The sequence below is a fragment of the Carassius carassius genome, chromosome 31 (genome assembly GCF_963082965.1).
Source record: "Carassius carassius chromosome 31, fCarCar2.1, whole genome shotgun sequence".
NCBI lineage: Eukaryota > Metazoa > Chordata > Actinopteri > Cypriniformes > Cyprinidae > Carassius > Carassius carassius.
This window is the reverse complement of record NC_081785.1, coordinates 3,988,144-4,011,111: the sequence shown is the minus strand read 5'-3', so window position 1 is coordinate 4,011,111 and position 22,968 is coordinate 3,988,144. Positions and strand designations below refer to the sequence as shown.

Below are 22,968 nucleotides of genomic sequence, written 5' to 3'. Positions count from 1 at the left end.
TATATATATATATATATATTACATTTATATGTGTGTGTGTGTGTGTGTAAATAAAATTGTAGATATGCAGAAGACTAGCTATATGTAGATAGCACTGAGGTAGCAATATTTTTTTTCTCTCTCTTTTTGGTTTAACATTGAACAGTGCATCCATTTCTAAACGATAACAAGGCATTTTATCCCTGTCTGTTTTTATACATAACATGTGACACACACTGTCAGTTTCTCTGCTCTGCTGCCTAATGCGAGAGCATATTGTGGCGTGTTTAAGTCATCCGCTTTAACGGCTCCAGTGTAACACTTGTTCTCTGGCTGGATGTGAACCAGCGGTTTTCTGCTAATCCCCGTGGTTGTGTCTGGAGCTCGCAGGAGGATTTGTACTGTCAGACGTCCTCCCTGGCCAGGACTCCATGCTGACACTCACAGCCCCGTCTGGTCACGGTTATCAGGGGAACAGAGTGTTTATGCAGTGCTCAAATGAAGCTCCAGCAAACCCGTGGCCAGCAGTCTGTTGTGCTGTGGCCTGACAAAACCCAGCAGCAGAACTCCATAAAGATTTTACAGACGCTCTACCGCATGCAGACGCCTTCATCCGTGAAACCCAGGAACGTTTGTGACTATTTGTTTTCCACTTTAACACCCCATTCAGGCCTTGGAAATAGTGAGGGATAATTGGGTGTTTCTTTAGCAATACCCACATATTAAGGTCCCAGAGGTTTATTAAAGCTAACAGAAACTATTAAAACTAATTGGATAACTTTATTTTTATTCTGTTTGTTATATGAAACTGAATTTTTTTTTACTTAAACTTCTTTCAATCTTAAAAAAATCTTAAAATATTATTTATTTTATTTTTATAATGTTTTAAAATATTTATTTTATTTTGTTATTTATTTTATTTAATAATTTAATCACATGAATAAAATAAATATTTTAAAATAATAATAAAAAAATAAGTTTTACATAAAATAAACGTGTGATAATCTAAAAAAAGTGTTTATTATTGTATGAAATGTATTTATATATATAAAATGTATGATTAATTGATTTATATATTTTATCTGTACATATTTAATTTATTATAAATTGGTGTATTTATTTATTTATACATGTTTTATTCAGGATAAATTGTTAGTGAGATAAAGGACTGCCTTTTAATCCAAAAAATGTCTAAAATGTTATTTCCGCCACCGTAATTTCAATCAAATAATAATTTATAAATTCTAAAATATATAATTTGAAATATAGTGGGAATATTCTCTGTTCATACAAGTGTTTCAGAACAGTGTAAATAAATGGAAATGCATGTATAAAGACTGCCCCAGACAAACTAAACTAGTCTGAGTGTGTTTTAAGAGAGTCCACACACAGGGCCAAAAGCAGTTAGCTCTAAGTGGGTGATGTTGACATCATATCCTTGTATCAGTTGCGTCAGTCTCGACTGTTGTGAAAATCCAGTAAATTGAGCTGTTTTCAGGTGTGTGAGGGTGTGCCAGGAATAGCTTTCCTTTCTGTTTTCCGGCACAGTTAATGGCCACCTTCGGCACTGTTATTTGGAAACATTAATAAATGAGCATAGCGGATTGCTATTCGCCTTGTCTGTTGATGTTTCAGGCTGCTCAGCAATACCCATGTATTATGTTTTGTGGAAGGTAGAAGATAAGAGGAATTCATCCCATTGTCCTCCATGTTCACCATTATTTCATTCTTTTGCTCATCTTCTGTTCACAGAGCACGCCGCTTACAGCTACAAGCACAGACTCGCTTTAATGAGATACATTTTCTTTACTTATAAACCACATGTAGATTGAGTTTAGGCCCGTGTGTAAGGGAGGAGCGTCGAGCTCTTAGGGGCTGTTTATGGGTGAACAATCAAAAGCGCAAATTAAGGGAGAATCATAAAAGAGGGTTTCACTCAGGTTAAATAGTCTGCCTTGAGATGAATGTATTGTGTATGGTCAGACAAGGGCTTTGCTAACAGCTATTTTCTGACAGAATTGATAAGCTCAAATCGGTCACACTTTTTTTTGGATATGGCTTAACAGAGGCATGTCTTGGAAAACAGGATTGTCTTTGTTCTTTTAAAATAAAAGTTCAATCTGCTTTGAAAGTGAATGCAACACAAACAAAACACACATTTATACATCAGCACCTGTTTAACTATGCAGAATCTTGCTTTTCTGATGAGTGTGTACTACTACTAGGGCTGCACGATGTGTCGTTTAAGCATTGATATCGCGATGTACGAATCTACGATAGTCACATCGCAGGATGTGCGATGTAGGCTGTCATAGTTGATCCGTTATTCATTAACTGTACGGGCCAGCTACTCCCCTGCCCTTGCCGATTTGCGGATTAATTGCACAGCTTAACCATCATAGAGTGAAAGTTTATAATTGACAGGACTGAAAACCACATGCAAGTTTAACAGGGCAGAGAGAGAGGGAGCGCGAGAGAGACAGAGAGAGAGAGAGAGAGAGAGAGAGAGAGAGAGAGAGAGAGAGAGAGAGAGAGAGAGAGAGAGGGCGAGAGAGACAGAGAGAGAGAGCGCGCGCGAGAGAGACAGAGAGAGAGAGCGCGCGCGAGAGAGACAGAGAAAGAGAGTGCGCGCAAGAGAGACAGAGAGAGAAAGCGCGCGCGAGAGACAGAGACAGAGACAGAGAGCGCGAGCGAGAGAGCGCGCGCGAGAGAGACAGGGAGAGAAAGCGCGCGCGAGAGAGACAGAGAGAGAGAGAGCGCGCGCGAGAGACACAGACAGAGAGTACATTAGAAGTACCATCAATGTTTATAGAAATGTATATGGATTTATTTTGCATGTAATTTTTTTTTCTTATGAATATATATGTAAGTTTGTTTTGTTTGTTTCTATTCTGCTATGTACAATGCTTTGGCAATATGTACCTTTGTATGTCATGCCAATAAAGCAATATGAATTGAATTGAGAGAGAGAGAGAGACCGAGAGAGAGCGAGCCGTTTTCAAACAACACGAGCGCTGTCTTGCTCTCTCTCCCTCGCGCATATTATTGACACGATGGTGTCGATGTTTAAATCATTTAAAATGAGAATGTAAGTGTGCTCACCCCTTTTTTGTATGTAAGAAAAAATATCGCAATATATATCGCAGAAAAATAAAATATCGCAATGTCATTTTTTCCCAATATCGTGCAGCCCTAACTACTACTACTACATGGAGACTAGACAACCATAACGGATGCCATTTATAGAAGTCTTAAAGGTACAGTAAGTGTACAGTAGTTTAATATGACCAGAAAGAGGGTGGAAAATAGTCACCTAAAACTAAATTATGTCTGGTTTTGGTGAATAATTTAAGATTTAGCAATATTGAATTTTGTATCGGTCAGACACTTTTAAAATAAATAGAATCTATTGAAAGTTATTAAATTTTGAATACCATATGTATATTGTTGTAATTGAATACCAAAATATTGAGTTTTTATTGAATCCCGTGTTGTTTCAAAATTCTGATTTTATTTATTTATATCCCCCCCCCCCCACACACACACATTTTTGAAGCTTGGCTTTATAAATCCCCAGTAAATTATATAATTTTTTTAATGAACTTATTGTTTATTATATTTATTTACAATAATAATAATATATAACAATGTTATAATTAAAGTTGTGTGTGTAATTTATACATTTATATTGTCTATTATTTAAATACAAATTTATTCCACATACTTTTAATTATTATAATTATTATCATCATTACTTGCTTTATTTCAATTTAACTTTCGGTTTATTGATATTTTGGATTGTGTAAGTCTAAATTTATTAAAATTCAAATGAGCTCTCATTTCATTTCACATTTGATTTGATTTAATTTATTCCTTTTAATATAATAGTTGGTTTTAATAATATAATGGAAATGCACCGATGTGTGAAGCTTGATCATTAGAGATCAGAGGGTGTGGCCTGTTGCCATGGTCTTTCAACAAGTCCATTTCATTGGCTAATAATCCAATAATTTATTCTGGCTAATCATGGGAGATTGCATTATTTTGGTCTTTCAAAGCAATTTATAAAAAGGGAGCAAAATATCTCAGTTTTAAAGATAAAATATCTTCAGAAATATGTAGAACCAGCCTCCCTGTGTGGGCCATTAAACTTGCACGACTTCCATATTCAACATCCATGGGAAACATTTCGCATCTATGAGCCTCTGGGATTACAGAGAACAAACAAAACCAGAAAGGCAGATGTCGAAATTGTTGTTTAGATATGAGCTACGAAGTCTTCAGATCGGATGTGAGGCAGAATCAAGGCTTCAGACATTATTGTCGACGTCTCAGAGAAATTATAATGACGCAGAAAGATCGTCCCGTGAGAGCGAGGCCTGTCTGTTTACCATCGGCTGGGTGGGCTGACTCTAAGCCTGCTTTATACTCTGTACTTAGGCAATGTTGAATCTTTCCTAGACCATGACAAACACAAGTAATTTGTTGCTCTGGTTTCTTGAATGACTTCCGATGCATTAGCAGGAGCCTTGGAAGAGCCGGATAGCATGTATTCCTGTCCACATATAAAGGGTAATTGTGCTTTCGTGCTAGATTTATAACTGCTGTGTTTATTCTGTCATGCTTGTGTGAATGTAAATACATGGATTCAGCTCACTATCTTCTGAAATCTTATCACAAGGGAGTTCTAAATGACATGAAGACACTTAAAACATGGTTTACACAAAGAGCATACTGTATACAGTACACACATTGTATTGTTCATTTTAAAATATGTTGCATTAATTAATAATTAAATGAATATTTTACAAAAATAGTTTTGTTTTTTTTACTTTTTGTCATTTTTTTGGAGCTTGTCACTGTACACTTTTTAAGGAACATTGTTGAAAAAATATAATAGAAAAAAAATAATAATAATAAAAAATAAATATATATATATATATATATATATAAATATATATATATATATATATAATTAAAATGTATTTTATAAAAATAATTTAAATGAATATAGAGCATAAGAGACTTTAAAAAAAAAGAAAGAAATCTTACTGATCCCAAACTTTTGAACCGTAAACCATATTGTCTAATATAATCAGTAATTACGTTTAATGTTTATGCATATATTGGAAGAATAACTCATTTAAACATCTTTTTTTGCATGTTAAATTCAGAAATAACACTTGTAAATTTCCAATGTGCTGTCAGCATCCATATACGTCACTAACAGCATCAGCAGTGAAGAGCTCACCTTAAAAGATCATCAGTGTCAAATCAGTGTCGTTTCATTGCTGTCATCCTCACCTTGTCGCTTTCGGTTTTGACTTTTCTGGTAAAGACAGCATGTTACATCATATCACATTGAAGAGGACAAATGTCCCCCTGGCAAACATGTCAGCTTTCTTGTTTTCTGTGTCTCCAGACTGTAGCAACTTGTTTCTTTAGTTAATTAATTAGTGATGCCTGATTTACTGTATGCTCCATTATTTAGCAGTCCTTGTGTATTATTTATTTGGATCGAAAGAAAATTGAGAGTATGAGGGATTTGCAGTTTGATTTGATCTCAATGTTTGGTGAGGGAAAACATTTATAATAATAATAAATTGAAATAGGAACAGTTATGTGTTGTGCCTTTTTGTTGTAAGAAGCTGAACTAAATTCAGCTCCTTTGGGTTTTATCTGCCAAATCAGCCTGGGTTTGTACAAACAGCAGAAACAAAACTTAATGTTATTTAATATGATATTATTTTAATACTAATTAACAAATCATTGGCAGAGCTGTTTTACATGGACAAGATCCTCATGAAGGCCTAATTAAGGATGAGAAATGAATTGAAACGCTGTACTGGTGAATTGTGCTCAAACATGGTTTTGTGTTTGTCTGTCCCAGCATGTCTCTGCTGAACCACGACTGCCAGCCCAACTGTGTCATGATCTTTGAGGGCAAGAGACTCACGCTGCGAGCTGTTCGGCTCATCAGACCCTGTGAGGAGGTACAGTATACCTTCTTCCATACACACTTACATACACTTTTTTTCTAGTCTCTCTCTCTCTCTCTCTCTCTCTCTCTCTCTCTGTATGTAATTTGTGTCCTGCCTTGACCCAGGGCTCTTCAAATTCAATGATGATCATGGGTCTCTGCTGTCACAGGGTCCTTGACAACATTACCAGTTGACAATTCATTATTATTATTTTAGCCATTTTTTGCTACAACAAAATTGAATTTTAATAATGACGTTTCAAACAGCCCCCCCCCCAAATAAAAATAAAAATAAATGTTAAATATTATTATTAATTTATACTCTATTATTCTTAGTTTTGTAATTTTATTCATTGTATTTTTTCTATGCTTGTTTTACCATGTTTTTATTATGCAAATTTGTATTATTTTTTTCCATTGTATTTTGTTATATATATTATATTGTATGTGTGTTTGTGTATGTTAGTATATTTTTATTCATATATTCATAGCTTTTGAGTCTTGAAATTGACTTTTAGTTTATTAAAATGGTTCCCAGTATTAAGTTTTATTATATTTATATTTCTGATAGCAAACAATAATAATAAATTAAAGTTTGAACATTTAGTTCGTTTTTTATTATGTTTATATATATATAAACATGGTGGTGCGCAATATACAGTTAATATACATTTAATTGGTATATTCTTTAATTTAGTTTAGTTTAGCATATATTTTTGGTTACATTTATTTAGTTTTGGAGTCATGAAAATGTATTTTAGTTTAAATTTTTTCCCAGTAATGTTAATTTTTATTTTTTTTATTTCTATTTCAATTAACAAAAATGTTTTCATTCAGTTAGTAATATTAATAACACAGTCTCCTACCCCAAACTCACTCCATGCATTGATTGAGCAAAAAGCTTTGATGTCAGGCCGCTCAAATAAACATAGTAATATTTTCATAGTGCCATAGAGCTAGTGTTTTTATACATTCAGCCCACAAATAGCTTTTGCAGTTGTCTGTTCATATTAAACTGGAACAGGAGAAAGTGTTTTAACTGCCATCACTGTTTCTCAAGTGCAGGCACTTAACAGAGCCTCCTGCCAGATTAACTTCACAATAGTTCAGTCATCCGATGAATAAATCTAAAAGCAACATCCTATATGTACATTTACTGCATTGAGGATGCGCTCTTATTTCAGAGCAGAACTCTTTAACAATCAGTCCTGACTAATCAAAGCTCATTGAAACCTATTAGCGCACCACCAGCCTAAAAAACCAGCAGAGAGCCTACATATGCATACACATTATTCATATACATTAACACTTGAATCCATTTGGCAGACCTGTGGCAGGATGTGGTTTTTAGCCTCAAAGATAGAGAAACTCTAATTATGCAGTCGTTCTGTTTATTTCTGCTCTGAAAGTTTAGATATTCCAAAGTAAATCAGTCATGCTTAATTTACCTCTGACAAGGGGAGGGAACGTCGAGAGAGGAAGTGAACTGGAAAATTACATTACCAGCAAGTAATGAGAATTCAGACTATAGGTGGACCATATACGACGGCAGAATTCATGAGCGCTCATCGTCCCACAGACACGGTTTACACACACACACACACACACACACACACATTATCATTCATACACCCGCACACATCTGCACACTGTACACACGCTGCTGTTTGCCCGTAAGGGTCATACTCATTTTGAATCTGTTTATTGTTTTCTCCTTTTCCTGTTTCTGATGCTTTCTCTGTTCACTCATTTTTTCTAGTTTTATGTACTCTGCTCTCTCTCTCTCTCTCTCTCTCTCTCTCTCTCTCTCTCTCTCTCTCTCTCTCCACTCAATAACTCATTCATTGGAATAACTGTTTTCAATTCTCTCGCGCTCTGTATTTGACCTCACTGAGGTTTGGAAATGAAATAGCTTTCTATATACTGCTTGCTGCATGCTATTTTTATTTTATTATTATTTTTATATAATTTTTTCTTAGATAACAGGTGAAGCAGCATTCAAGTCCTTGTTTACAGTAGTAATATGCTACATTGTCACATGACTTTACTATATTGCATATTTAATTCATTAAATGGTGTCCAGCTTTCATCTTGGATATAAATGTGGTTATTTCACATAATTCATCCAATTTTAAGGAAAAAAATGCCTTGACTTTTGGCGTTCTGAACAAATGAGTCAAGATGGCGATATTCAAAATCATGGTCAATGTTGCTTTTGATTCACTTTTAATGCTAGACTGAAAGAAAAGTTACTAAGATTTTAAAAGAAACAAATTGTAATGAGTATATTTTATTTAAGTTATTTTTAGTATATTTTACAATGTAATATAGCATTTATTATATTATATTATATTATATTATATTATATTATATTATATTATATTATATTATATTATATTATATTATATTATATTATATATATATTAAAAAATATTATTTGGTCGATTTTTTGTTTTTTTTTTGGATGGTCAAGCACATTGCATTGTGGGATACAGTATTACGTGATTATGTGCAGCTTTCTGTGGTTTTATACTGCACATTTTAAATAAGCAATATGACTGCACTCACAAATAATAATAATAATAATAATAACAACGTGCAATAAATTTATGCATAGAATTGTGATATTAATATGTTATTATGTGGGCACTTTATGCATTTCTTTGGAATGAAACTCCACACACATGTAATTGGATGTACTTCTAGAAAGCGGTAAATAAATTGCTTAAAAAAAAAACCCTTTAAAGACAAAGTCAACAGAAAACAATCATTGTTCAGATTCTCCTGAGTCGCTTGTCAGATGAAGAAAACAATTTAAAGGATTAGCTCCTAAGAATTCCACACAAATTCAACATTTTCCACTCTGATTATCTGTATGTCAGCTCTGTTAACAGCCTGGATGATGGGTGAACACATCAACACAAACATATGCACAAATAAAGCAGTGTATTAACATTCAGTTTACATTCTGCTAGTAGTCTGCAATTTTTCATTTAACCATCTCCACTCTCTCTTTTTCATTCTTTTTAGCTAACTATAAGCTACACTGATATCCTTGCGACCAGCAAAGAGAGACGTTCCCATTTACAGGAGCAGTACCACTTCCTGTGTCAGTGCACGCGCTGTACCACTGAGGACAAGGTGAGCCATATCAACAGCCTCTCAAATCTATCTTTCCTTTCTTGATCTTTCTTATCCTCACTTTTCTATTCCTCTCACTTTTACGCCATCACTCCTGAAAAAAGGCTTCTTCCCGCCTCATTGTGTCCTGGCGGGAGCACTATCTATCATCCCTGTGTTCCTCCATGTTCTCTTTTCCTCGCTCTTTTGCTCTGTGTCTGTCCCACTCAGCCCTCGAAAGCATCTGATGATGTGTGGAGTGTGTCAGACCGGTTCTAGATGATCACCGGTCTCTCCGCACTGCCCCGAGGAGCTCGTCCTCAGCAGACCCTGTTATCTGTTATTATCACTGTGATGACAGGAGCATGTCAAGAATAAAGCTTTGAATGGCATAAATAGAAGTACAAGAGAGCGGATGAATAAATGCCTAAAATGGAGTGAGGAGAGATGGGAATTTAAAGGTGAAGTGCGTAATTTTTGGGGATGTTAACGTACTTTCTTCTCCATACTTAGTCTGCAAAAACTACTCAAGTAAGAAAACCATTTGTATGTTGATTCCCAGAGAATTGTAAAGACTTTTTTTTTTTCACATCCATTTGGTGGAAAAATACAGTTCCATTTCTTTACATCTGTTTCTAAACTAGGTTGTGTCCCGATACACATACAGTCCATCCTAAATAGTATGCAAGATTAGAGTTAATGCATCCTGGACTGGACATTAGACAGTTTTAAGTCTCTGTTAAAAACCCTTTTTTTTTTTTTAAATGACCTACATAGATTGAGGTGATTAGTATTTTGTTGTATTGGTTAGCTGCACTGTTTAGTATTGATTTATTGTTTTGTATTGCTACAGAATTTTATTTATTTATTTATTTTAACTGTTTTCTTTGGGTTTTCAGCTCATTTTGGGATTTGTTTTTTAAATATATATAACTAAAAAATATAATAACGTGTGTGCATGTGTATGTGTGTGTGCATGTATGATAGATAGATAAATGTTAATTTAAAGCAAATTTATAATTGTTACATATTAGGATTATTATGAACTATCTGGTAAATATTATTATTATTATTAAGATTAGTTGCTTTTTTTATTATTCATTCAGTATTCTCTGTATTCCTTATTTTTCATAATAATTATTAATTGTGTTTCTTTGTTATTATTATTATTATTCTTTCTGAACCCAAAAAGGAAAATATGGTTATTATTTTCTCACCCTTATTTTGTTCTAAACTTGACTGACTTTTTTTTTTTCTGCAGAACAAAAACAAACATATTTAGAAAATGTCTCTATTGGTTGTTTTGCCCATACGATGAAAGTCAAAGTGGTCCAGAGTTATTTTGGACCCCTCTGACTTGCAGTGTATGGACAAAAGCATTTTTGAAAATATCTTCTTTTGTACTTTACAGAACAAAGAAAGTCATACAGGTTTGGAATGACTTGAGTAAATGTGTTTTTTTTGTTTGTTTGTTTTTTGTCTGGACTATCCCTTTAAATCTTTACGAATGCGTACTGTATTTTTGGCATGTGTGTTCAAACATGTCACTGGAATACACAAGTTCCCTCCAGGCTTATGTTGTGGTTATTTTGCACCTGCATGCAGGCATCCCATGCTAAATAACTCTGAGCTGAGCTCAAGAGAAAGAGGCTTTATCCCTGCTGTTAACACCTACACAGTTGCTCAGACTGACCTCTGCTTGAGTCATCTGTCAGATACTGCAGATAAGAATAAACGCTCTTGCTCAGGGCTGCTGAGATGGAGACTTGGGTTTCGTCCTTGCTTTCAGTTCCTTCTGGGTCTGAAGTCAAAACAAAACAAAAAAAGAAAAAAAAATCTTTTTGAGCTTGGTTTTTTAGGTTTGGATTTTAGGACACCTGATATGTGTGGTACAAACTCTTTTCATCCAGACATCAGTTTGTCTTTCCACCTATCCATCCATCAATCAATTAACCAACCGAATGTAAATCATTAAAGTCAAACGAGGTCTCTGCCTAGGCCCCAGAATATTGTAGAGACTCTTGAGTATTATAGAAATACTAATTTAATATAGAATTGAAAATAATTAAATTAAAAAATAAAGTAAAAATGAAAAAATATTTCCTTAATGCATGTTATTTAATGTTTACTTATTGTAGACAAAATATCCATGCATAAATTATTGTTCAGAAATGTAAGTGTTTTTGGAAGAAAAAAAAAATCTTGCAAATGCTTCATTTATTTGATCAGAAATACAGTAAATACACTGATATTGTTTAATGTTAGTGTAATTTAAAATAACTTTTTTATTTTAATAAATTGTAAAATATATTTGTTTGTGATGTAAAGGTGTATTTTCAGCATCATTACTCCAGTCTTCGGACTCCAGTCACGATACTTCAGAAATCATTCTAATATGATGCTTTGCCCCTCAGCAAACATTTCTCATTCGTATCAATTTTGAAGACAGTTGATCTGCTTAATAATTTTCTGAAAAAAGTGATTTTTTCAGGATTCTTCAGGATAATTGTACAGACCCAAAACTTTTGAATGAAAGTGTTAACATTAAATTTTTGGTCTTAAAAACTTTTCTTCTGAAAACTAAGTACAATAAAAATCTTGTTTTTCTATTCTGTTTTTGTTGTTTAGCACATATTCCATCATAACACTCCATCAAAGCCCCTCAGTGTGTGCGTGTGTGAGTGTGTGTGTGTGCGAGTGGAGGGGCGGGGTGAGGTAATTACAGGTGAGGTGTGTAAAGTGTTCCACTGATGACATTCTGATGAGAGGGACTTGTTGAGTCACCACCAGCTTTGCAGTAATCTGACAACCCGTGTGAGTGCAATAGGACATACTGACACGCTAAAACAACAGAGCAGCTTTGTGTGCAGTAAAGTGAAGATTATCACCTTCCCAGAACCTCTGGCGACCGGAGATGTGATTCAGGCTGACAGTTGTGTGGGGGTCACAGATGTTTTCCTGTTCATGAAGGCTGTCTGGCCATACATTTATCTGCTTTTTGAGTGTTTTAGTGTTCAGTGTTCTTTCACATTTGCACCAGATTTTCATTACAAATCTATTGATAAAATAGGCTGTGTCCCAATTAACATATCAGTAGTGTGCAAGATCCTTTGGGGTTATATAAGGAATAGTTCACCCAAAAATGAACATTTGTGGAAATGTCCACAGGACGTCCAAGATGTAGATGAGTTTGTTTCTTTATGAGAACAGATTGTGAGAAATTTTAAAATTACATCACTTGCTCGCCGATCATATAGTGAATGGGTGCCGTCAGAATGGCAATAATCCACAAGTACTCCACAGGAGGTTAATTGATAGACTGGAGTGGTGTGGATTATTGTGATGTTTTTATCAGCTGTTTGGATCCATTCATGAGCAAGTGATGTAATGAAGAAAAAAACGAATCTATATCTTGGATTTAGATTTTTTTTTAAATGTTATGTTATTTAATTTTATTAATGGAGGTGCTGGGGGGCTGCAGAAAATGTAATTAACAGAAAAAAAAGTTCCAATTGGAATTAACATTTTAACTATTATTATTATTCCTTTTTAACATTCTGATTTCTGAAGACTGTCTTCTGAAGATTAATTGTAATTATTTTATTTCACCTTTATATAATATTTTTTCAACACCTTTTTTTTGTAGTTTATAGTTTTTTCTGTACTTAAATGTACACACACACACACACACACACACACACACACACACACACACACACACACACACACACACACACACACATATATACATATACATACACACATCAAATATTTATTATTTAAAGAATGTTTTCCCCATACCTGTATACAAACATTTGCTGAAAACTCTTGCACATTCATTTTTATCTGGTAGATTTTTGACAGTTCTGCATGTTTCTTAATATATCGTCATAAAGTAAGTACTTTTGCCAGCAAAGTGCTTTTAATCTGTGGTCGGAATATATAAGGGGGTACATTTGTTAAAGCGTTAGACTTCCTGTCATGCTTTGTTCACTGGAATGTTTTTATACTCCGTGCACTCTAAACAGTACTGCAGTGAATAACATGATTATTGAATTTACACTAATAAGCAAAGTCCACCATTTGATTCTTGGCTCCCTCCCTGTAATTAAGATGTTCACATTAACAAGAAATTGGCTTTTTCCATTGAAAAGAAAAAACAAATAGAAAAGTTTTTCCTTTGTGCAAGCAGATGTATAAGTCTATGCTTTAAAGCCATTTTATAGTTATAGAGATCTGACCAGAATGTAAAATGGATTCTGACATAATGTGCAGGTAAAAAGTCTGATGTCAAAACCTGCAGAGGGTTTGGTGTGATTGATGAGATGCAACGTGTTTATCATGTTCAACAATTTGATTTCATGTGCAGTTATGAGTTTTATTAGTGATTTCCACAGTAGAAGCAGAGGATTGTGGTCCGGTGGAGACTTCAGCAGTCATTTTTGGCTCTCATGACATGCACTTATCTCTCTCCTGCATTACACTCGATCTGATAAATAATTTATGTATGGACTTCGTGCACTGGAACAAAAACACAGGACACTTCGTACAGCTTACTGTGAATATCGGATTCCATTTGGTTATAAATACAAATGTCTTTATGAAATACTTCCTGCAGTAAGGTTAATGCTTTTATGGATGTTTATATGGGATACAAATCTTTTTTCTTTCTTTTTTCTTTTTTCTTTTCTTTTTTTCTTTTTTTACTTTTCTTTTCATCCAATTCATATATATATATATTCATGAAGGCCTTTCTCATCTGCAGAACTTGGCCTAAAAAAACATTTTTATAGCGTTACGTACTAATACTTTCTGGTATGTTGTCTTTGATTCTTGCAAGAACATATTTTTAAAGCCAATACAGGACCCTTCTTGTTATGTGGTCTGAAATGATATGTTGCAAGATGTAGTTGTAGATATCTGTTATTGCAAGAGCAAATGTGTAAGTTTGACTTTTTGATAAACAGTGTGGTCTTCTTAATTATTTATTTTATAATTCAACATAGTCTGGTTTTGTAAGGGTAAAATGCTTATCACATAAAAAAAGAGTAAATATCTGCACATTGATTGCTGTTAGGTTAAAAAGGCTACAATACTTAGCCTTATGTACTTATGAACAATACCATTTTAAACCACTTTTATGCTGCTCACCAAGGCTGCATTTATTTGATAAAAATGCATAAAAAACAGTAATATTGTGAAATATTAATAGAATTTAAACATGCAATGCAATTTATTTCAGTGATACTTTGCTGAATTTTCAGCATCATTACTCCAGTCTTCAGGTGTCACATGATCCTTCAGAAATCTTTCTAATATTCTGATTTGATGCTTAAGAAATATTGGTAACACTTTATACAGTATAGGACCAATTCTCACTATTAAATAGTTGCTTATTGACATGCCTATATTTAACATATTGGCTTTCTGTTAGTATTTATGAAGTACATATTCTGCATGATCATAATCTACATCCCTAATCCTTTTCAATATCTCACCTTAACAACCAACTTAAGCAGCAAATTAGGAGTTGTTTTAGGTAAAAGTCATAGTTAATGGTTTATTAATAGCGAGAATTGTACCTTAAAATTAAAGTGTGACTGTAACATTTCTGATTGTAATCAATACTGAAAACAGTTGCGTTGCCTGATTTTTTGTGGAAACCGTGATTAATGTTTTTTTCTCATTAATGAATAGAAAGTTCAAAAAACATTTTTTTTAAATCGAAATCTTTTGTAACATTTACATGTATTTACTGTAGCTTTTGACCAGTTTAATGTGAAAAAAATTAAATTAAAGGGAAAAAAACCTTACTTACCCCAAAGAGTTATCAAGAGATATTAAGTTAAAAATGGCATAATGGAAAGGTATTATTTGAGGTAAGGCAGTTCTGTAAAAGAGTTTAAATTGATTCTGCGTGTGTGTGTGTGTGTGTGTGTGAGAGAGAGAGAGAGTTGAGCGGGTGCTCAGGCAGTCACACTAGCGTGTTGTCAGCGCTGTGACTGTTCACCTCTGATACATCACACGGCTTTGATGTCTCAGAGGCACTTATACATGTATCCCCAGGGGCCACACAAACACACGTCTCTCTGCAGGGATTTGAGGGTCTGACAGACCCCCCTATGGCTCCGACTCTTCATCACGCTTATCCTGAAATAAAGTTGCCCTCTCAGAAACAAGCCGGTTCAGTCTTCACGCACCTCACGGCTCTGTAATCCTGACAGCTTCTCTCATCCTCCTTTGAATGTTTTTGTGGTGTTGAAGGGATGAAGCTCTTTGATGTTTGATGACCCCCCTCCCCCCAATCATCCTTCTCATTTTAAGCATCATTGCACCAGACAGACAAATTTTAGCTATAATGCAGTAAAAGTTCAAAAATCTTTAGTCAAAGATAACTTTGCTAGCTTCAGGTCCATGTTGTTCTAGGACCAATTGGAGTGTAGTGTAGAATTTTGTCAAGTTGCGATACATAAAGCATCATAATAAGGAAGGTTTTTTTTTACAGCTTTTGATTGACTGGTTTGAGATACATATGTATGAATGTAATTCTAAATTAAGTACATTTATAAAGTAGTAAAATAATATTTGAATGAATGTTTTTCATAAAAACAGTATTTTATAAACATAAGTAAATATTTATTCACACCAGTAAGTGTAAATAAATAAATAAATAAATATATTTTACATAGCAACTTTTGATCGACTGTGTCCATTAATTAATTCATATTTTTAATGTGATTTTTGCTACTGTTTTTTTGAGGATTTTTTAAAATCACACATCTAAAATAGATGTATAAGTATGAATACATTTTAATATAATATAATAAATTATACATACCAAATGTTCAGACTAATTTTAAAATACAATTTTAAATATAAATAAATTTATTGTGAATTAATGCAATGCATGTTATTTATTCACACATAATAAGGGTGTAAATGTAAAAAAATTTTAAGAAAACTTTTGATTTCATGCTTTGAGTGTTATGTTATTTTTGCTATTGATTTATATGGTTAATTTTCTTTTCTTATTTATACAAATAAATAAATGCAATTACAATTACAAATACATTTATTATTTTGTGAACAGGACTGTGACATGCTGGCTGGTGAGAAGACTGCGTGGAGGTCCTTAAGAGACGCCATCCCTCACCTGGAGCAGCTTCAGTCGGAGCAGCGTATCCTTCATGCCCGATTCTGTAGTCATATCAGTTTCGAAGACATTGCAATGAAAGGTGTGAGGGTAAATCTCTCAGTTCTGTCTGACTCGCTTGCTTTTACCCCTTTGGACACGCGGCTGATGTATACAGTAAAAGAAAAAGCAGGCTGTCTCCCCCATGAAATAATAAGCATAGATTTCATTTTTGATTTTGTGTGTCAGTGCCTCCATCAGGCTTTGTAACTGGCTTAGCCAGTAAGACTTTCTTGGTCTTAGCTTCTGTAGTTTTTGTAATACCGTTTTTTTAATTTTTTTATTGTGTACTTAACTATTTAATCAAAAGGCTGGGAGGAGCTTCTAAAAGAGAGCCAGGCTCTTTTGCACAGATATACAGATGTGGTCCCGGACAGGAACATCTATGTGCTCAGGCTGCTGGATCTGGCTATGGATGCTTGCATTAGTCTGGATGACTATGAGACGGCGCTGGAGTACGGCAATAGAGCTCTGGAACCTTACAAGTGAGTGTCTGCATCAAAAAGTTGTTTTCGGTTTCTTTATTGATAGATCTTCCTGGTAAATCTCCATGGAATACACCTCCATCACACCCTCAAATCTGTAAAAGTCCCATTATAACTGTGACTCGCACAGACTCACTCAAGTCTGAAGACCATAAACAGACAAGTGCAGATTCAGTTCATAAGAACTCAAGGCAGTATTGAAGAATAAATCCCCATTATAGTATTTATAGTATTTAATAATAGCTTTTTCCTCATTGCCATCGGGGGAGTTTTTAAACGTTTTTAGAATTCTGTTTGTATTTCAAATAAAAACTTTCTTTCTTTCTTTACCAAATCAGCATATTATAATTATTTAAAAATGATCATATGATTGCAGAAGGAGCAATGGCTGCTGAAAATGCTTTGCAATAACAAAAAATAAATCAATAGTGTAGAATATATTTTAAATAGATAACTAATATTTGAACATGTATTTTAGTTTTTATTCTAATTTTGGTCAAATAAATGCAGCCTTGCTGAACATTAATAAGACTCCCTTTCCAAAAAATAAATACATTTTTACAAAATTTTTTAAACTATATAGTATTAGACGCCTGCCTCACTGGTCAAATGCATGATTTTTACTTGTTCGATAATAAAGCAGGCAAAAAATCGAATGACTTTGATTATGACTTGAGACCACATACTGTAGCAACATGTTAAACTTCATAGCATCGTGGTGGCAAGATTTGCACTGGCAAATATCACACATTATGTTCAGAAAATGTAAAAATCTACTTTTTGCCATTGTAAAATCATTCAAAATTGAAATGTGATATTCTTTAAATAGTGTTAAGTAACTGACAGAATATTTTTATTCGTTTGTTAAACTAGTTTTGACACCACAGTTTCATTGTTTTGGAGGAAGCCATGGTTGTTTTTATATAGGATGCTGACTGGTTCATTTATTAGATGTTGAAATATTGAGAAAATTTTATAATTTAATCTCAGGACATTCACCGTGATTGTATATGCTGCTTACATACAGTATGTTGCCTGTCCTGATACCAGGGGTCTTTTCTGTGATCTTTCCCATAAAAAATGCGACAAATGAATCATTTTAGGAAAGGGCAGACCCCAGGTGACATGCACCGCAGGATGGTATTCATCACCGACTACTACTGAATCGATGTGCACAACACCAATTGTGCACCATAGCCACTATGTGACTTCCCATGAGAAGTGTAGAACAGAGCTGCGGACACTGGTCTTCTTTTGAAGAAGGCGTTTCTGAGTGCATTCGTGTAGTCAACTAAAAAAGGAGATCTAGAGAAGTTTGGGACTCTTCTACTGTGGTGTTTCATTTGTGGTTGTTGGAAAAAACGTGTTTGGAATGGTCTCTGTCCCATAGTGCTAAGAATAATACCTACCTCCAGGCTAAATGCAAAGAGATTATTGACTTCAAGCTCCTGCAGATGTCAGTTTGTAGCGGTGCTAGACCTCCAGTGATTTCCACTAAATCCAAAAGTAGACAGTAAAGAAACAGTCGGATCAGAGCTTCAGAGGCATTGAACCTTGGAAAAAAAGTTAAATTACCCAACAGCTTTTCCCCTGTTAGATGGGGGAAATATGAATATTGTTATTTTTCTACTGTGCTGGATCCTGTCTTCCCATGTCAGCTCATGCAAAGCATGAATACTTTTTTAATATTGCCTGTTGGACTTATTCCCCAGCTTTATACTGCATCTGATTAATGTTTATGGTGCTGAGGGAGGGCCGCCAATGCAAGAAAGAGGAAAAATGCTGCTAAAATGGCTCTTTATATGCTGAATTGACATCGAGATTGATGCTTGCCAGTGTCGCCGCAGTTTCTGCTTTTAGTAAAACAAGATAAATGCACGTTATAAAGAGAGATAAATACTGCACACAAGCATTATTCTACCATCTGGTCATTTTCATTGCATATCCTTCAAGCAACTGATAATTGCTGCTTTCACAATGATTTCTTTACTCAAATATCAAATCTTCTACTCAAAGAGGTTTATATTTTGAAATACTATACTAAAAATATATGGAAATACCTGGGATGTATACAGTATAAAATACATGAATGAAATTAATGTTTAAAGGAAACAATAAATTGATAGACATTTTATAATGTTGCAAAATATTTATATTTCAAATAAATACTGTTCTTTTGAACTTTCTGTTAAAGAATCCTGAAAAAAATGGTTTCAACAAATATATTAAGCAGCACAACTGTTTTCAACATGGATTTGAGAAGCAATGAGAAATGTTTCTTGAGAAGCAAATATGCATATCGATTTCTGAAGGATCATGTGACAAAAATGAAAAATTCAGATTTACATTACAGAAGTAAATTGCATTTGAAAATATATTAAAATAGAAAACAGTTATTTTAAATTATAATAATATTTCAGAATATTAGTTTTTTGTTTTTTTTTACAGACCCCAAACTTTTTAATTTGAACCGCCATCAGTGGAGAAAAAGCTTTTTGCTCTCAGAATGGAAATAATGTCCATACACCGTACAAAAATTTTCAACTGTGCCTTGTTTTTTCCACTTTAATTCATTATCATTGCAAATGCCCTCTTTTTCGCTTTGAAAATGGGGTTTAAGAGTCATCAGGAGTCATAATATCCATCAAACATTTGGGCAGAGAATCAGTAAAAATCACAACTTGGCTATGAAGGCTGTAAAAATGGTTTTGTTTAAGTGACAGCTCCAGTCATCACATAACGCCAGGCTTCATGACATTCCATTACAGCTTTATTCAGTATTCATCATGGGCTTTTGTTCGGTGTTTCAAAACTGTGAGGTTCATTATTGGTTTTGTCTGGGATCCCAAATTACTTCTGGAATTGGCTGGTCCTGTGCTCGCTGTGTGAATGCTTTCTGAACAGGCAATTATTAGAAGTAGTCCTGCCCCCCTCCTCTGTCATTCAAACTATAAGAGGTTTCCAAATAGATGATTGCTGAGAGACCACCTGAAAAAGCAATAATAGATCCTTCACATCACAAGAGAGCTTGAACGCCCTTGCAATCACTTTTCAGCACAAGAAAATTAAATTTGGTTACCTTAAGAAACTTTTCAAAAAATTGCTGTCTATCTGTGGTACGATTTATTTGCAAAGGAACTGGATCCATTTGTACGTGTTGCATATTAACTACAGTCGCTGCTGGCTTTTGAAGATTAATAGACATTTATTTATTCACCAATTCTATTTGGGGATCAGTCAGGCAGTTTAGTGAGAGCCACCGAATTGTTTTAATTCCTCAACTGCTTAATATATGCAAAGTGATTCATTAGAGCATGCTGTTTTTAGCAATTCTTTTCACAATAATTAATTTGATTAGAAAATTAGCATTGCAGCTTCTCATTTTTATGTATGACAATGTTTTGCCTTTTACTTTGAACTTTTATTCAGTCTTTAAAACCTAGACCCAGGGATATTCAATGATTTGACAACTTATTAGTCTGATATGAGTTTTGCTTTTACAGGGACCAAAATTAAGACTAACCAAGTGTCAAAATAGGTATAATTTGGCTTTGCAAGTAAATAATGCTAAATACAAATAAAAATGTGTTTTTATTTTAAATGCATATATTTATTCTAATTAATTGTAAATTATTATAAAAAGACATTTTAAAAACGTACATATACAGTTAATGATCAATTTACCTGTCATTGCCAAGTGTGCCTAAAAAGTTTTTTTCTCATGTTTTGTAAATTTTTTTAGCACTTTCTGATTGTGTTGTTAAAGCAAACCTACAGAGAAGTGTTTCATATAATACTCTGTAGATTTCAGTCCTCTCACTTGTTTATCAAGTTAAAGTCACACTATTTAACCCACTTACACTTTAGCCATCAGTTTAAACACATCAAGGGTTTTTTTGGTATCTGCATTTTCACATCCAGGTGACTGCGCTATCAATAACTCAACTGCGGTTCGCTCATTAATACATTAGAATATGAATGTTTTGGATTCCTGTCTTTCAGTCATGTCAAATGGATAAATGACTTGGTTCATCTAATTTTGGTGGTGTTTTGGCAGGTGCTGTCTCTAAAACTCACTATATATGGGTCAAACATGAAAATGAGTTTTCAAGCATCAAAACAATAAAAGTTTTCAGTTTTGTCTCCCATACATTAGAATGTGTCCTGTTTAATTCGTATTTTGTTTTTCTGAGCAAAAAGCAATGACCATTATACATTTTTACCATGATTTGCAGAAGCTAAAATGCTACAGAAGCTACCCACTAAAACGTAATTTAGTGTAGCAATAGTTCATGTGTCAAAATAAATCTCAAAAGACTCATTAGGTGACATTAAAAGACTCTATTTAAAGATCACAGTGGAGCCCCCAAAACAAATTATTTGTAATAAAGTCTTTATTAATATTTGCCGCTATTCTTGAAACCACTTATGTTTTGCCTCTTTTTCAGCAAGAAGTTGTTAATCATTTAAAATATAATAAAATGTTGTATGACCACATTTTCTTTTATATATTTAATAAGTACAGGTCAGAATAACTATGTTGTTTCATTTTTACATAAATATATTGGTTATGATGAATGACGAGGGAACATTGTTTCAACTATATTTTAACTTTTCATTTTCACAAAAGTTATTTAAAAAATTAAAGTAGACATTTGATCATGTTTTGTCCATTTAATTTAATGCGGACACCAAAATGGAATGCCTAGTCTTCTTCTCTTTGCACTTAATAAAAATATTCTTATTATTTTAATTATTATTATTCAATTCAAATATACATTCCTTCATATAAATATAAATACAAAGACGACATTTATATTTGAATTGAATAATAAGAATTAAAATAATAAAATTTTATTAATATAATAATAATTCTATAAGTTATATAGGTAAACAAAAGTAAACAAAAATAGTAAACAAAAAACAATGGAAAAGTGAAGAATGTTTGTTACAGTCAAGTTAAAAGTCATTTGCTTAATCAGTCTTCCTTACATTCCAGACGAGTTCAAGATTAAAGTGAGACAGGCTGCCATGTTATTAATATGCAAATTAGAACATTAAGCAGTTAATCCAATGAAGTCGAAGAAGGAACATTCCTGAGAGTCCGACTCCACACGATGAACCGCCAAAGGCATCCAGGTCTATGGAGTTTCCCTTTGTTCCAGCAAAACTCTGACCGGTCCACTTTGACGGTTCTGGCTCTCAAGGGATGTTTGTTGGAGATTCAAGAGTGATTTATCTCGACTGTTTATGTACTTTGTCTTATTGCTTGAAGTGTTGCTTTGCTTAACTTCAGCTATCAATAGACAATGTGCATCTGGTTGTAAACGGAACATTCTTTAGATCTGCAAAGTTTTGTTTCAATCATGCAAAACAATAGAGGCACATGTCCAGACTTCACTAGATCAATTTGTTTTGTGTTTGTTTAGTTGAAATCTCCAGAACATGTCCTGAGCTTTTCTATCATTTCTAATTAGAGTGAAGAGTGTGTGAATATTTATTCAAATCAGTCTGATTTTTTATATTATGGTGCCCACACGACTAGCATTTTTATATTTATAACAGCTGTAGTTTAGTTTCTTCTGCGTTATATGAAAATGTTATTGACTACTTACCAAGTCAAGCTTTTAGTCACTACTGGGGCTTTTAAGGCACGACTTGTATCTCATCGCCAAATGGCATCTGATCTATTCAGAGGAGGTTCAGTCAAGTTCATAAGTCTACCCAGTCTGCAGTCTTTGCTAGAGGCACCTACACTGATCTACAACAGCACACTGCTGTCAATGAGTTCAGTCTATTTCTGTCTCCAAATTGTCATTGAACGGTGATGTAATTTTTACACCAGAAGCGACAGCAAACAGAATTGCAAAAATAATGACCTACCTCCATCAGCATGTAGCTCAGAAAAACAGATCACCTGAAACACACTGATATATGATGCAACGACATTCAACCCTTTTTAATTGCATCTATAAAAATCTTTAAAAGGCACTGAGTAATATTATTGAATTAACTGTACTTATAGTATTGGATGAGAACACAATTTTAACTGAATTGAACTAATGACTAATAACTAATTTTGCAACATTGGCAACTGTTTTTGGACTGAATTGAATCAACATAGCTGATTAGTTAAATTGAACTTGTTTTATAATTGAAGAACTTTGCAACATTGACAGATATTAAATAGAATTGAATCAACACTGAACTAA

At 33.8% G+C, this 22,968-nt stretch overlaps 1 protein-coding gene across 1 annotated transcript in view; it reads left to right on the top strand.

The window, feature by feature from the left end:
- smyd3 (SET and MYND domain containing 3) overlaps positions 1-22,968 on the top strand; it is a 162,414-nt gene that overhangs the window by 123,062 nt on the left and 16,384 nt on the right. Inside the window, exons 7-10 of the mRNA XM_059518588.1 lie at positions 5,870-5,972; positions 8,990-9,100; positions 16,170-16,257; positions 16,582-16,756. Of these exons, the coding sequence (XP_059374571.1) occupies positions 5,870-5,972; positions 8,990-9,100; positions 16,170-16,257; positions 16,582-16,756 (477 nt within the window). The remainder of the gene's footprint in view (positions 1-5,869; positions 5,973-8,989; positions 9,101-16,169; positions 16,258-16,581; positions 16,757-22,968) is intronic.